The sequence below is a fragment of the Stegastes partitus genome, unplaced genomic scaffold (assembly GCF_000690725.1).
Source record: "Stegastes partitus isolate 25-593 unplaced genomic scaffold, Stegastes_partitus-1.0.2 Scaffold1040, whole genome shotgun sequence".
NCBI classification, from domain to species: domain Eukaryota; kingdom Metazoa; phylum Chordata; class Actinopteri; family Pomacentridae; genus Stegastes; species Stegastes partitus.
The window spans coordinates 135,269-152,575 of NW_007578771.1; the positions used below are offsets into that span (position 1 = coordinate 135,269).

Genomic DNA, 17,307 nt, shown 5'->3' on the forward strand with positions numbered 1-17,307 from the left:
AGAGCTGGATTTAATAAACTACTTGTTGTTATGCAAGGGAGCACCGTGATAAGCTACACTTTATAATTCAATATGAGAAGAAAATTCATTCCCCTTCACCTGTGAATGAATATAACAGTGTGATTATCTGTCTTGTTGCCATGTGATGACGATGTTGTAAAACACATATTGATCTGCCTATAATGTCATTTATTTAAGAAAAAAAACTAAAAAAAACTCACATAAGTGCCAAATTATTTAAAATGCTTCAATTAAATCAAATCCACTATCCTGATTGATTCTGAACATATTTTGTGCTATAGCATGTGGCATGACATTGAATGGAGGCACTCAGCGTGAGATGCAGCAGTGGACAGATAACAAGCTCCATCATAGCAGAAACACATTATTCCTCTCTAAGTGAGTGAGTCACTTTCCAAGGTTGGCAAAAATAACACAAAACTAACAGCGGGAGTCTCTAATGACTTTTTTTTTTTTTTTTTTTAAATTGCATATAGATTTTAGTCTCTATTTTCCACACAAAGCATGTTTCTTGCCTACTCTCTCCATGCTTATATCTCTTTTCTGCCTCCACACACACACATAAGCAAGCAAGCGCGCACACACACATTTTTATCTACTCGTGACAAGGTGTCAGCAGGAGCAGGTGGAGGGCACTCTGCCACATGCTGAACCATCCGTCTGTCGCTGCCTGTCTCTGGATCACGCCAGGTACACAGCATACCAATACAGCCAGGCTGCGAGAAACAGGCACTCTGCAGCAATTTGGGGACAATAAATACAACTCGTACTCTTGCGAGAAAAGAGATCACAGCCAAGACATCAGACAAAGACTGACTGTGAAGCAACAGAACAACTGACAGCTTTGCTGGCTTCAGCTATTTTTTATTTTTTTTATCGGTATGTGTGAAAGAGGACGAAGTGTTCATTTCAAGCCTACCATTGCCATTCTATGAAAAAGGAATCTATAAAGAAAAAAAAGCAAATATGATTGAGAATTAAGCACGTTAACGATGTCTGGTTGGGAGCTACAAATGCATATTTAAAATGACTCAGAATAGTAAACAGTTATATCTTTATTAAAGTACAAAACAAACATGTGAATGCAAACTGTACAATAATTTTGGAATTATTAATCATTTTTGTTGTTTGAACTTGTCGATACATCCATCAGAGAACAGAGAAGAATGCTACATTTGGGGAAACAGGGTTAAGAGTTTGGATAAGAATAAATAGATTAGAGAAAAACATAGAAATAGAATAATATGTATAAAGAATCTGCAGGATAATCCATGTACAATATTTACAATTAACCTGAATATATTTCATACAAGGAAATGCATTCATTTTAACACTTCTCACAAAACATACTCTCTTAGCAGGGAATGTTAAATTAGATATGTTAAATTAATATTTTAAATTAAATCTGTGTTTTAAATAATAATCAAAGTGTTAGAATTGAAGGACTTTAAAGGTGTAAAAGATCCAAAACTGCCTACAGCTAACTCGTTTGGTTTAATGTGATCTTCATTTTGAAATGGAACAAAGCAAAATTGTTTCAACTTCACTTATACTTTCACATAAAAAGATCGAGCCATACATACGTTTTCAACTCACAATGACGTCAGTAAAATACATTTAACATCTGTCCCAAGCTCTCGACAATAACAGTGCACTATCAGGTTGTGTACTCACACCAGTCTCCCTCCTCCCTGTGCAAAAAGACAAAAACTGGGCCATCAAAACCAACGCTTGAGGCTTTGAAAACAGAGACTTAAGAGAACGGAGCTACACAGAAGTCTTCAAGTGAAACAACTCTCAGCTCAGTTACTGCAGCAGACTGTGACTGGGAGTTTCAGGAACGTGTCTGATCACATCGTAGATGGTGGTGTGTATGTCCTGGATGGACTCGAGGCGAGCCAGAGATCTGCAGGACGCCTGAGGGACAGGAAAATTAGAACTGTGAAAACGCAAAAGATCTTAGAAGAAACAAGAGTTTGCTGCACCGTCTGTGAATCTCTGTCACGTTACATACCTGTGCAGATTCCATTTTCCCGGGTATGGAGACGAACTCGTAGATGCCGAAGTCTTCTGTTGCATCTTCGTGACCTGCTGATACACATGATCTGATGTCAGTCCAACACTTAGATTACAGGAAAGAGCGTCAGACTCTCTGTCAGACTTCACAGTAACGTGATGCCATAAAACCAAGAGCTGCTTTTCAGCTGAAACCAATTATCCTGACTTTGTTTGCGTTTCTGCTTTCCTCCTATCTCAAACCTGTTTTACTGAGTGATTTAACTCTGGATCCAGTACTTCCTGCGATAAAGTCTTCGAAAATATGATGCATATATAGACTCAATAAATAAATAATAGGCAAACAATTTACATCAGCGTTTTTCAGTTTTGTAAACCTCTTAAAATTATGCTCAATCAGTGAACTGTATATATATGTTTTAAACGAATAATTGCCTCATGATTTGTGGTATAAATGTGCATTTCAAATTTTTTTTAAGGACTAGAAATCCTAAAATAAAGGTGGAGACAAGTGTAGATATAAAGCCAATTCAAATCATTTACTTTAATGTGAATTTGATTTCAAATAAATCAAAGCAGAAATGTCAGTTTAAAATTACACGCAATGTAAAGTTGATGTCATTTCCAACATCTCTATGTCAACCCAACTGATCAAAACAATGTTTGAAACTTAAAGGCTTCATCTAAACCAATAAATATGATTTTTTTTATTTTTTATTTTTTAATCTTGCAGCCATGCATTTAATATGAGAGCATGTTCTATTATGTCCTCAATGACTGAATAATTGCGTCGTTTATTGGTCTAAGCAGGTAAAACCATCTGTGAACAAATAGTAGTTTACCTGAACGATGTGGTCGTTTCTGCTCCGAAAACGGTCTGTTAAAGAAAAAAGGAAAAAAAAACCCTGTTAATTCAAGTTTAAATGTAGATTAAAGGCTGGATGACGAAGTCTGCATTTATTTCATATTCATGGATCTTACTTGTTGTAAATGCTCAGGAGGACTGTTGATGACAGAGAAACAGAGAAAGAAAGAATTAGGTCAAAATTTGAAATACTTCCTACTAAGTACAGAAGTTACTTTTTCCCGGTTACCTTCAGTTTGATTAACATTTGCAAGTTATTTACATCTCTGATCATCTTCAACATGTGACAGCTCGGTGCAGCGAGTGATTATCACACACCAGGAAAACAAAAAGATTCACATCTCAGCTATTCAGAGTCTCAGATTCAAAACTATGGACAAGAACGCAGCGCTTACTGTCAAGACTAAACTCACTGGGATTATTAACAAGGGCTGTCGCTAGAAAGCCACTTTTGTCAGAGCAGCAGAACAAGACAGAATCTAACCTCTCTTAGGGTGGCAGGTCCTCCTGAGGAAGAAGAGCAGCATACAGCCGATGACAAACAAAGAGCAGACGGTGATGGCTGCCAGCGGAGACACAGAGCTGCCTTCCTGGGTGTGCTTCTCTTTGCCTGTTAATAAACAGCAGAGATGTGAACGATATGATATGAACACGACGGTTTAGGAAAGCTAACAACAAGCTTCTAGGGATGGCAGTCAGTTGATGCACAACTTTGCAGTAAAGTGCAGTATATTGCAGCCACTGTTGGTTGGATTTATATAAAATTTTGTACAGGTGTTTCTGATCTTCTGAGGATGAATCCCATAGAGTTTGGTGACTTTCTGGATTTTCCTTTTGCCCCAAAATATCCTGACAGATGCATCAATCCTATCAACCCCTTATAAGTGCTAGGCTTTTTTTTCTTCTTCTTCTTTTTAATTCTGGATGACAAAATATCTCTAAATTCAGTCGGCAACAGCTGCAAAACTGCAAGGCCATGGATACGAGACCCTTGGCAGAATTTTGACACACAATTAGTCTCTTTATCCTTATCGCTGGGGTTGAGCGAGGTTTGAAAAAAAATGTACTTCCAACCTCATCAAAAGTGTAAATAAATACAACATAAATATACCAATGTGTCCGTAAACGCTGAAAATCCTCAACTGAAACAAATGAGTCTAAATTTGATATGCATAGCAACCATTCAAAAATAGCACCAGTTGCATTTTTTTTATATAGGGGGGAGAGGTTAAAACTGTAGAAGATTCAGTGTTAAAGGTTCACAAGAGATTTTGATGTCAGTTAAAATAAATCAATTTTAAAAAAGGAACACTGTCACGACTCCTGTTGACTCATTAAACAGCGTTTTAAATCATAGCCACTATCAGCAGTAATCATCAATGTGCCTCTCTCGGTATCGCCAAGACAACATATCAACGTCGCGTTCAGCAACACTGAAACTCCACATGCTATAAAACTTAGTCAACAAACACAACAGCTGTTATCCACTGTTTACTTTCCCAGCCGCTGAACTTTAATACAGGCTGCAGGCACAGGAACCTAGCAACAGAGATAAAAAACCCTCAGTTTCATAATAGCCATGTATATTTTCATGTCATATCCAGAACCTGCTTTCACTTCTCGCTCCAGCTCCAGTATTTTATCTACCCAACTGTTCCCAAAGCCGCTCACTGTTTATCATTGGCAAGGTTTATCTCTCAAAGCTCACCAAACTCTTCTGCTTTTTTGGCATGACGCACCGTTTACAGAGTGTTTATCTTCGAGGATTCCCAAAACCTGCCCACGCTCTGCTCCCTCATGCCACGTTCCACCCTCTACCCACCTGTTCCGAAGCTGGCCACCACCAGAGTGAACTGGGCCTCTTTCTGCTTCTGCGTCACATTGTTGAAGGCACGGCACAGGTAGTCTTCGGTCTGGGCCAGCGTGTAGGAGCGCACCTCCAGCCGCGGGCCCTCCGTGATGACCTGGGTCGCGTTTCGGATCCAGACGTAGCTGTTGGGTGGGTTGGAGTCAGCTTGGCACTCGAAGAAGACCAGTTCTCCGGGGTTGATGGTGAACACAGGCCCTGTCCGCAGGCCCTGGACGGAGTTCACCTCCAGGTTGTAGGGGCCATCTGCATGTTCCAGTAGAGCGCCAGGGAAACACAACGGTTAGCTGCTGAGATGTGGTTTTGTCAATACTGTTTTTATCAACCGTCTCGTTGTAACGCGTGACGGGGCAGCGAGCGGCAAACATGGCAAACAAGGTGAGCTTAAGGTCAGGTGAGGTGTGATACGCAGAAAGATAAATACAGGTAAGACGAGGCGGTAAGTGGTATCAGTGACGTCTGTGTGTGTAACTCTGAGGTTGGACTGGGACATCGTTGAATGTGTGCTGGCATACGGCACGTAATAATAACTGAACATAAACAGTTTGATTATCCAGCACAGTGAAATGAAGCGAACTGTTCCAAATACTATGTGGGTGAATTTCACTGCTGCATATGTATGAATTTGTGTAAGATCTTTTCCTGCATAGCGAAACAATTATTACATAATAAACTCTGTGCTGTCCAGTGCTAGAACCTGCATCAGTGCAGCCTTTATAAAGAGAACAAGCCTACTTACAAGATGTCAGACTGATTCATTTAGTCTTCTTGCGGCCAGAAACACCATACTTAAATGTTTAAACCTTCTGAACATCAAAACCCACGGATGAGTTTGAAAGGACTGCTGTTGTTTTTTAAAAAATCACCTATGCTACACCATTTATCCAAGCCAGAAGACACAAAGACTTACAGATAGTTCTCAACTTACTCATTAGTGGAATGTCGGGAAACATATCCAATTTTTTCCCAGTATTGATAACACCTGTAGACACTTTATGGCTTTATAGCTTCAGTATATTGCACAGAAGACATTTATGATTTAACCTTTAGTCATTGTTGTGCCTGATTGTAGACGTGCAAGATTTAATATTGCAGTAAAAAAAAATTAGCCTAAAAAAGTGACCTCTGCTATCAGGGTTTAGAAAGTTGGATAAAACTCACGCTAAATTACAAGAAATCATATCATAGGATTATATTACGACTACAGATGTTTCCCCTTTTCATTATGACAATGGTAGCATCCCCTGACGGCATCTCTAAACCAGGTAGTAGATAAATTCTCTGTTTCATGTCTGTTAAAGGTGTCATATAGCATTCCCTTTTCAACAAGTTAATGAAAGTCTCTCATGTCCCCAGAATTTGTATTTCAATTTTCAGCTCAAATTACTGCACAGATGGTTCACTCTACCATGCCTACGATACTCCTGATTTTAGCCCTGTTCCAAACACGCTGTTTGAGTGACTGTAGCCTTAAATCCAACTGAGTTGCCGCAGGCGAACCTCGCTCTGCATTTATTCTGTTTAGTGAGTAGCGAAGAAAAGGCCAGAGGCAACCCAGTCTCACCAAAATGACATATATGTACGGTTAAAGTTCATTCTCAGTTACATTTTGTGGGAAACATATTTTCTGCCTGATTGTTTGCCACGTATCATAAATGTGTTTTAAATCAACACATCTTTGATATTTATTTTACTACTTTATTGGCGCTCCATTTCAGTCATAAATTAGATTGGACTCGACTCGTCACCCTGGTAACCCAGAAAATGGTGGCAGAGCTTTGAATATGTTGTGAAAAGAATCATACCGTAACCCAGGCTGTGGTATTTTCCTAAACCTAACCAAGTGGCTTTGATGCCTAAACTGAACCAAGCCTTTGATATGTAGTTAACGATGGGATATTTTCCTAAACCTAACCAAACAGTGAGTGAAAACAAAACATAAATCTAAGAATAATGGTTTATCAAGCAACCCAAAAACAATCTCCTGGGTGAAACTCTTGTCGCTCTTTCAAACTGGAAGCATTTCCTACGACCTCACAGGTGAGAAAATGTGTTTGAAAATTAATAATGAATAGGAACATCATTTTTGGCCACAACTGTTGCCAGAGCAGAAGGAGCCGGGGGCGGGGCTTATCCTGTTGTGACATCACAACAGGGTGCAATCCTGAACAGCTCATTCAGAAACACACTTTCTAATCTATGAAGAAGCAGAGAAACAGGGGGATGGACTATTCTCTTATTTTCTGCTTCTCTAGATACACTGGGGACACATGAATATGTTTGAAAACAGTGAACATTTGGATCAGATAAGCCTTTTAGTTTAGAATTAATATCATAATATCACTAGTAAACCAAACACTGCAGCTCTGAAACATGTTGCAAATAAAGTAAATTAGTCTATGAATGCTGTTGTTGGAATGTAGTCAATCAGTAATAATAAGTATGAAATGCATGTCAGACTGGAAACAGACATGAAGAACAAGACTCTGGCTAGAACACAAACGCAACACTGCAAAACTGAAAGTGACATTTTAACTGATAGTACGTCCTGCAGGTTGAAACACAAACATGTTCTGCCTATGCAAACATCAGCGATGACAATTTGAAGTTACTAACGCCAGTGTTTAAACACACTGACTAGGAAAAGAGAAGGATAAACGTCCCTTCAGTACAGAATCATCCGTTGTGTGAAATTCAAAGTAATTCACAGGAAGATTACACAGTAGACGGGTTTTTCCGTTTAACCTCAAACTCGCAAAATCGGTAAAGTTTATCGGTGCATCTACACCCTTTACGAGAGGACAGTGGAGCTCTGTGAGATAAGTCCGCTCCCATGCAAATAACACCCAAAGGCTGCCATGTGTTTCCAGCTTTAAGCAAGTCGGCTGATCTCAAAGAAATTTACATACTGCAGGACTGTTTACTTCCAGGACACTTGTGCAAGAGAGAAAACACAAAAGTCGACGTGTTTCATGCTTGGTTATTGACACGGGTTCTTTGTGATACATTAGAACAGACTTCCAAATGTTCTTTTAAGGAAAACTCGATCAAATAAGTAGAGCTTCACATCACGGACTGAACTAACCCAACTTTGTAGTAATAAAACTGCATGATCCAGCCATGTGAGGGATTTTAGCTAACAGGTAGGTAATCCTAAATGTGATCTCATCAGACTCTGATTGTCATCGACATCTGACTATCACCTGGGCGTCGTGTGCAGCTTCCTGGGGCTGATATGACTTTCAATTAAAAAAATGTGAGAAACGTCAGCAGCATTTTGTTTTATCAGATGATCTGAGTCAGCATCCAGCTCTGATAACAGCATGCTTGCAGAGACTTGCATTTTCAAGTGGTTTTGGAGAAGAGAGAGAACTAGAAAGAGAGACAGATACTCACAGTAGACGTTGAGTTCCACGGCCCTGCTGTGGCAGCCCTGACTGACTGGGTTGCTGGCCAGACAGTGATAAGTTCCCTTGTCCTCTTTCCTTACGGGGCTGATAAACAGTGTCGAGTTGTCTTGGGAGAAGCGGTATCTGTCACTGGGAGTCAGCGTGACATTATCCCTGAGCCACTGGAACACAACTCTTGTTCCTCGCTCAACCGAACAAGTCCAAGTGACGTTCGCCTTGTCTTCCACGACTGCGTTGGATGGGCTCTTGTCAAGCACCGGAGTGGACACTGGGACTGGAGGAAGAAAACCAAAAAGCACTTGTAAATAAAAATGTCACCACATCAGCAAACATCACATATGATGAACATGTAACTCACCGTCTACTGTCACATGAACAGTCTTCTCCTCGATAACCAGTCCAGTTTTGTTATGAAACTTTATGTTGAGGCTCAGGTGATAGTCCCCTTCGTCGTCCGGGTTTAGTTTCTGGATTAGCAGAGAAACATTGGGTGCTTTGAAGTGGAGGTGGTTGCGGAACATCATGTTGGTGATGTAGGCTTCTTTGGTAAACGTGACCAGCGTGGTCCTGGTGCCGCTTGGCCTGGTATGGGACCAAGTTCCCTGGATTTCGGCTTCGTCCAGCGAAGAGTGAGTCTCCACAGGCAGCAGCAGGGGTTTCCCCTCGATGCCGTGATGGACCAGCACAGGGATGTGAATGAAATCAGAGCTGACCTCTGGAGACAAAAGGAGAAGGAAACAAGACATCAGCATTCATACAGAACACATTGTTCCTGATGTAAAGCTTGTTTCAGAAAGTGTGTATTGTCCCTTAGTGGTTCAGAATCATGGGATTATTTCTAGAGAAAACACTCAGGGTGCTTTGGGACTGTACAACATCTGTTCAAGTGAGTAATCTCAGTATTCATTTCTCCCTGGAATTTAATAGAATCTGAAGTTCAGGATGGGCTGCAGGGTGGCTCGGTGGTTAGCACCGTTACCGGTGAGGACACCTGGATCTTTCTGCATGGAGTTTGCATGTTCTCCCTGTGCAGCATGGGTTCTCTCCGGGTTCTCTGGCTTCCTCCCACAGTCTGAAAACATGTTGAGATTAATTGGTGATTCTAAATTGTCTGTAGGTGTGAATGTGAGTGTGCTTGGTTGTCTGTCTCTAAGTGTAGCCCTTTGATGGACTGGTGACCTGTCCAGGGTGTCCCTTGCCTTCGCCCTAAGTCGGCCGGGATAAACTCCAGCCCCCAGCGACCCTAGTGAGGCTTAAGCGGTGTATAGATAATGGTTGGATGGATGGATGGATGGTTGGATGGATTGATGCCTATACCAAGATTTACCCAATATTGCTGAATTTCATCTTTTAATTTCACCATTTTTCCGTGACAAAGTACATGTGTGTTAAGTCTTTCACAACCAGATCCCACTTTTTCACTTTTTGTCATCAGAAACAACAGATGCAACATTTACAAAGCATTTGACTTTGCCTTTATGTGTCATTATATTTTTCAGCAGCACGGTTTGTTCTTCTATTTCACAGTTGGCACCAGGAAAGCTTGTTTATAATCTTCAAATCGAGGTTTGTGAATCTATGATGTTGTGCCACCACGCTTCGATGGTGACGGCAAGAACAGCGTGCACACCGGTACCTTTAGGAAAACGAATTAGCCATGACTCATGCATGAATCATACATCAGTAAGAACCTCATTTTATGCACGATCCATGATGAAAAAGATACAGAAAAATAGAAATGCGTGGAAAAAATAGCATACTGTCAGTATTTTAGAGAACCCCCCCTCCAAGTTCCATCTGGCTCTCCTGTAGTTTACACTCAGGCAAAATCTATACTGAAGAATGTGAAGAAGATGAGTCAGCAGTTCGTGCAGGTAAGAAGGTCGTCGTGCAGTTTCAGAAAACACAGAAGTATTTTTTTGAATAAAAGAAAGAAAGAACAAAAGCTCCACCCTCTTGTAGTTCATGACACAAATGACTAGATGGTGCTGACAAACTAATATCTGACATTTAAAAGTGCAATAAATGTCTTTTCTGGACACTTGGAGGCCGAACAGAAAGCTGCACACACAACACTGACTTCAAATCCACCAGATTTGGAGCAACAGTTGTCTGTTTTTGATCTCTGAGGGAAATATCTAGACTGTAGCTGTTAAATACTAACTCTGTCTGGTGCTGGGAGGCAAAATACAGTCGTTTTTTTAACATAAGCATCTGCTGTCTGCATCTGGACATTACACTGTTGTGACTGAGCCAAAACAAGACTAGTGTATCTGCAGAGTCAGTGATAACACTCTTTTTGTTTTCCACTACAGGAGATCACTTTAAGCATGCTTTTTCTTCTGTTGTTAGCAATATGTGATGCACTGATATACCAAGCATGCACTACATTCTGATGTATTAGTCTAATCTGAGCGGAGACAAGGAAATGACTTTTGTACCACCACAACAGGATGGCAACATTGAATATCTGTTCAGTTTATATTGAAAATGATGGCATTGATATTGATATTAATCAATTATTATCATTTCTCAACTTGAATTGTTGCAATAATATTGTGTTGTGTTATCGGTTTGCAGAATTTTGTACCTCAAATGTAGAAAATTGAGCAATTTTTAACTAAAACTTATGATAAAACTGATTTTGGCATATTTGTGCTAGATGATAAACTACATTATTTTGGTTTTACATAGAAAAAAAAAACATGTTTCATCATATTACGAAACTATATTTTATATTACGAAAGTGGCAATATGATAATGAAACACAAACGTTATATTTAAAATAAGAGGCCGGTTCTGCTTTGACTGACTAATCGTATAATCAGTATCCTTGTCTTCAGATTTGTCTAGGTCCTTTAACGGTAGTGAGTTAATATTGACCCAGCTCACCACAGAGTGCCATTGTTGTCAGACAAGGATGAAGCCTTTCTCTTTGATCATGACTGCAGTAACTACAACTTGCTGTCTGTTTGAGCTGGTGGCCGGTTGCCGGGGCAGTTTGTTCGCTGGTTACAGCCACAAAACAGACAACTTGGAGGAAAGAAAACACAAAGAACAGGAAGAGTTATCAGTGTTGGGTCACTAATTAATTGCCAGATCTTTCTCAATCTCTCTGAAGTGCGTTTTTCTCCTGAGCTACGACCTCCTGCGCGCTCATCGACAGTTTAAAGTTGAAAAGTTAAGAGAAACGGTGAAGTTTGTTCGGATGCCAGGTTGAGTTAAGCAGCAGCATGTGAGTAGGCAGCGCTACTGTGAAACAAACTCACAAAACCTCACACTTTTTGTCCATAGTAATCTCTTTCAGCTTCCCCTTTTCTCCTGCTTGGGTCGCTTTGTATCACTTCTGCCTGCAGTATGTCCTCTTTCTCCGCTTCAGCGCTAAATGACGTGACGGTTGTCATTTCACTTCTTTTTTTTTACTAGTAATTTTAATGGTTTTAACTTTGGATCTACAAAAACGAGCAAAGCAATCAAATTTATTGAAGTGTATTGCAACTTGTACGATAAAATTTGATTTGAAAACTCAGGTTTCTCCTTCTAAAGCCTCACATCTCTCAGCCTTTTCTCTCTTGGTCACCCTCTCCCGTGCCCTGCCCTCGGGCCGGTCCATATTTCCTCCTTCCTGACATCCAGCTGGTGTCAGCCAGGTCTCTGTTGACTGCTGCCCACATCGCTCATCACAATAGATCAATTGTGCGCCTGGTGTTATGTCCTAAATAATACATGTGGCGCAGACACTCCTGCCACACTCTTCCAAGCCCGCAGGCCAGTTTCTATGTGTGTTGTCATTAACTGGAGTGTGCCTGTGTTTACACCAGCTGAGATCCGGTGAAAAGGCAGAACGAGGAGGAGTGTGGCCAGCCCGCTCCTTCACTGTTGTCCCCAAACAGCGTGGATATTGTTGTGGTGATACAGAGGAGATTACAGCCACAATGGGCTTCGAGGTGAGTGGATATCTTCGTCTAGTGGCCACACACACACACACACATGCAAACAGCTTACATGTGGAGACCCACCTGCCTCTTATCACCCTCACACATATCCAAGGTGTTTGGATACTAAATAAAGTCACAGGGCGCGTGTCCTGAGCGCCACCATCTTCTGTCCCGTTTCAGATAAGACAAATAGCGCTGCTTAAAGGAAGGTTGATGATACAAACATCAAAGCAGCGGAGAGTCCATGTTTTTTTTTTTGAGGGAACTTTTCTGTTAGGTGGATGTTGTCATGTGAGAAGTACGTGTCTCTTATCTCTGAGTCACAGAGATGTGGCCTGGGTCACTTCTTCTTTCCACCCAGCCTGTGTTTACATGTTTATTTGTGGCCAACAATAGAAGAAAAATCTACTTCTGTAAAGTCACGCAGCGATGACTATAGAAAGGACATGCCAAAGAAAACTAAGGCAGACAGTTCAAGACTGAGGGGATGAGACCCTATTCAGGACTTTTGGGGTCTTTTGGACCCCAGACCATTTGGTTTAAGTGACAGGTATTGTTTTTTTTAGTTTTGAAGATTTTTTTTTTTAATATAAAAAGAGGAATATTTGTCATGCATTTGGATCCAAAAATACGTCAACTTATCAGAAAATGTATTTACCATAGTATAAAAGTCTATAATGAACACCAACAAATATTTTGCACGTATTCTTTCTTGGGGTCCAATGGACCCCGAAAGACCTTCTACGTATGGCAACATGAAAGTCCTCAATAGGGTTAAAGATCTCACGACCAGCTATTATCAAGATGCCAAGCTTTACTTTTTTTTTTAAATCCATCATGATTGCCCTTAAATTGACTTCTTGTGCCAACAAACGTCTATTTTCCTTTTTAATTTCTCAACCCAGTTGCTTTACTGCTTCCCTGACTCAAACCCCCTCAAACACAAAGGATTTCACAAGTTGAACATTTTGCTTCTGTGCACCACCACAAAAGAAAAAAAAAAACAAAAGAAAAACTTCCCTAAACTCACAGCTCAGTTCTGCCTGTACACCAACCCAGCAAACACAGCAACCACAGCAACTGCAACCACCAACACAAACACTGGCGACCCGCTCACCTGTTAGGATGAGCAGAACGGAGCAGACGTACAGCGCTGGTCTTCCTGTGGCCTCCATGGCATCTTCTTATCCTCTGGGGGGGGATATGTGGGACTTGTGACGGGCGAGCAGGGAGTGAGGGATGTAGGAAGGAGGAGAGGAGTGGAAGAGAACGGAGGAGGAGGGGGAGGAGGAGGAGAGAAATGTGACTGGTTGTGGTGACAACATTTGCCAGGGAAATAAGAGGAGCTTGCTTTCCTACATGCAGCTACAGGCTCCTCCCATGTGACACCGGGAGTAAGAAGAGGTCCACCTGGCAGGGGGGACGACACAGTGTTGGTCCTCAGCGCAGACACAGAGCTGCCCCGAGGCCGAGGGTTTCAGAGAAACTGAGATGTTAAACTGTAAAAGGATAGTTGAGAGCAGAGCGGATTCTTCACATTATAATGCACCAGCTGTCTGCTGCTTCAGTCAGCCCCCTCAGGGTTTGAAACAAAGCTTTTAACCGCTCGTTTTTGTTAAGTTACGCAGCTTTCAGAGGACACAGCGGTCAGCAATCAGTTATTCTGTCTGGAGTGATTTTGTAACTCCAGGAAGATACCGGGAGGTGAAACGCCTTTAGGATGAAGACTCTTCTTGATATCAGAGAGATGTATGTTATCGGTTTGCAACCCCCAGGGAGACACTGTGGAGGGAAAAAAAAAAGATTCCTCAACAGAAGTTGTTTGTCAAAGTTTGTGCCTTAAGCAATGTGTGTGTTTTACTCTCAGGGAATAAGGTTTTTTAAATGAGTTTTCCTATGAGGAGATTGGTGTGGAATTAGTTTGTTTCTGCTGTAGACGCCTCACTGCAAACGTTGGTGAAATGATAGCTCCAGGGAAGCATCTCTTTTGACTATTTAAAAAAAAGAAAAGAAATTAAACTACACCCAGTCAAACTTATTTGACAATACATTAGAGAAGATCTCTCGAAAACAACAGATTAAAAACAGTCACAAGCCAAACACTAAAATGCCCCCTCGGTGATTTGTGCAGAGGAGATTTTTTTTTTTTTTCCTACATGCCCATCTTCTGAAAGGATGTGGTTAACTTGGGACTGAACAGCGCAGCGAATGAATTAGGCCATTGTAAGCTGCGTAAATCAGTGCCTCGTTTGGCGATGGTACCATTAAGGAAGCTGATTATTTTCTTCTGCTGTCAGGAACTCTGTCGAGGGATGTTTGTTTACTGGGAAAACCAAGGACAATGATTAGATAATAACACCAAATTTGACATGGAATCATTTCTTAGACCTCTGGAAAACTGTTTTTGGTCCACATTTTACAGATTTTACTTAGATTTTAAAAAAAAATAAATAAATAATGCAGCCTAAATGACCTCAGTTAAATGATCTTAATTAAATTTTATTTATTTGTTGATGTATTTTTTGATGCTTGAAGTTGCATTTCTGATTTCTCCTCCCCGCCTCTGTTTTCCACAGAAGCTGTAAGGTTCCTTTTCGCCTTTAGATGGAGTCAGTGCATCATCTACTGGATAAGGTCGGTCAACAGCTGCGAAAATGAACAACGCTGCACTTTAAAATGGGCTTCAGATCAAATTCATGCCTTTTTATATTTTAGTTATATTTTACCTTTAACTATTTGCAGTGGCTCTCTAGCTTTGCATGATTCCGTGGAAATGCTTCCCAATCTTATTCGACTGAAACAATGTTTACCCACGACCGTACAACACAAGCTGCGTTTCAAACTTGTTCCCTTTTTTAAAAAATAAAACAAAATAATTCTTAAAGGCCTGAGGAGGTCTACCTACACGTTCTTCCACAATAAGAGACAGTAAAAAAAAAAAAAAGTGGGGAAACAAACAAACAAACAAACAAGAACATGAGTACCAGACAAGTTTTTATTTATTTTTTCAGTCTTTTTTTCCCCATCATATTACAATTTATCTCAGTAGCCCATGTCATCCCAGGTTGGAAATTACTTCACATTAGTCTTTATCTCTGTCACATATGGTCATACTAAGGATAAAAGGCTGTCTACTCTAAAATCGACATATCTCTGAATGACGTGTTCTTTAATCGAAGGGTTCCTTTGCCATATATTCATTTTTTCCTGAAGCTAATTAACTCATTTTTTTAAAAGCAGTCAAATTGTCCAAAACTACAGTGTTGGAAAGTTGAAAACTGTTGTTGAGAGCAGTTTTAATTTATGAACATTTTCTAGCTACACAGACAGCAACAATAGAACACATCACTATTATCTGATTCCTCTTCCTGATGATAGTTTGGGTCGTTTTATTGTATATTAACCCTGCAAGAGATGTCCCTCCATTTAAGACTGCATGTTCGGTGATTTGTATTTTTCATTAAACACAGAAGAACATACTGTCATAAGACAAGGGGATGTTGAGAAACAAGCAGAGCTTACCTAATGACTGGCTCAGGATGTTTGGGTTGACACCCTGACCTTTTGACTTGACACACTCCTGCCTGGTGAGTGATGAGTTAGAAAAGTAGACCCACCCTTGATCTAAGAGCTGCAGGGTTACAAGGGTCAAGATAATGACATACCAGTCAAAATCGAACACAAAGATGTCCTGGACGGCTGCAGTGAGGACATCCACTCACGGCAGAGAGTGCTCAGTGAGGGAAACCCTTAACTCTGCTTCTGTCTTTGATCCGGTTTGTTCCGATGAGAATCGATGCAGATGCACAACAGTGTGGCCTGATGTGGCCTTTTTTTTTTTTTTTTTTGGACCACCTTTCCCAAAAAAAACCAGGACACAGCAGCTGAGTGACACACCCACGCTCACACACCCACACAGCCTCAAATGGGGGCCCTCTTGCTGCGCTAAATCACGTCACATTTTCCATTTTCAACCTCGCGGCCCATGTCTGCCACATTTCACCACAACTCTACCCCTCCTGCAGCCTCATAGCGCTCCGTCAAGACTCCGATCACATTGGTCTCCATATTCTTCTCCGAACTAATTTTGCTAGTTAACGAATCACACCCTCTTTTGCTCTCTCACGCCAAATCGTGCGTTCTCCCCACCAATAAGATCTTCTGTTTTCCACCCTTTTCTCCTTCATTCCTCCTCTCTTCTAGCAGCCTTGGCCTCCAGCTGCAGACGCTCAGAGCAGACACAGCACACCAGCCCACATCAAGGCCACACTATTGGCCCACGTGTGTGTGTGTGTCTGTGTGTGTTTGTGTGTGTGTGTGTGTGTGCAGTCGTTACAGTGGGGCCACATAGGGTGTCACTGGTCTACTGCTACACACTGTAGGCTCCTATACATATTCATTTCTCAGCTTGCTGTGGTAAAAATAACTTAAATATAGCCGTGTCGTAACGCCCGAAGCCCCTTCCTTCTCATCAGGGAAGTTGTTGAAGTGCAGGATGAGCACACACACACACACACACACATGATGTCACACAAACACTCACCTATATATTACATATACGTACAGCTTCAATACAAGTCGACACAGGAAAAGCCTGCACTCGAGCCCGACCAATTACCAAGCAAACAAAGCCAGAAGCGGGGGCGTACAGTTTGAGGTTTGCTGATAAGAGGATGTCACACCTTGATAAAACTGGATAGAAAACTTGTAGTGCTTTCTGGTTTGATGTTTAGAAATGTCAGCTTGCAAGCAGAAAGAGAAGAAGAAAAGACAGAAAGGAGAGTGGGGTTAAGTGCTGCAGTGAGGGAAGCTAAGAAAAGGGGCGGGGACGTCTGCACGGCCTGTGAGTGATGTGATTGGATGACAAAGTTTCATTCACTAACAGATTTATAACAGTGGGAAACGCAGAATGTCAGACACACATTCTGCACAGTGTGTGTGTGTGTGTGTGTGTGGGTGTATGCAGGCGCATGTTTTGCCCTTATGTTCACATGTGAACGGCAGTTTCTTTTCTTTTTTTTTTTTTTACTGCTGCACCGTTGAACCCTTCTATCACTCTGGATCTTACAGTTGCTGCCTATGTGGCACCTTGTTCTTTATGAACTGATTGTCTGGCCCGGAGCGTGAACATGAGTCAGTGTGAATCTTGAAGAATGCTGAGGCATTCTTCGCCCTCAGTCAGTCAAAACA

The 17,307-nt window shown here is 41.2% G+C and overlaps 1 protein-coding gene across 1 annotated transcript; it reads right to left on the bottom strand.

Annotated features, from left to right (window-relative positions):
* Positions 1 to 1,058: 1,058 nt before the first annotated feature.
* Positions 1,059 to 13,345, bottom strand: hepacam2 (HEPACAM family member 2). The gene is made up of 9 exons (XM_008295361.1): positions 13,235 to 13,345; positions 8,538 to 8,894; positions 8,166 to 8,453; positions 4,725 to 5,015; positions 3,387 to 3,512; positions 3,019 to 3,040; positions 2,880 to 2,914; positions 2,036 to 2,109; positions 1,059 to 1,938 (listed from the first exon to the last, which is right to left on the bottom strand). Exons 1-9 carry the CDS (start codon positions 13,290 to 13,292, stop codon positions 1,828 to 1,830), a joined length of 1,362 nt encoding a protein of 453 aa, XP_008293583.1. The 5' UTR covers positions 13,293 to 13,345; the 3' UTR covers positions 1,059 to 1,827.
* Between the last annotated feature and the right edge of the window lie 3,962 nt (positions 13,346 to 17,307).

Bases quoted from the DNA above. Each gene is read 5' to 3' on its own strand.
- hepacam2 (XM_008295361.1), bottom strand. From the start codon at position 13,292: ATGGAGGCCACAGGAAGACCAGCGCTGTACGTCTGCTCCGTTCTGCTC. The intron at 8,454-8,537 runs GTGAGTTACATG...TTCTTCCTCCAG, and splicing joins TGTTCATGTGACAGTAGACG to TCCCAGTGTCCACTCCGGTG. The intron at 1,939-2,035 runs GTATGTAACGTG...CCTGTCCCTCAG, and splicing joins GGAAAATGGAATCTGCACAG to GCGTCCTGCAGATCTCTGGC.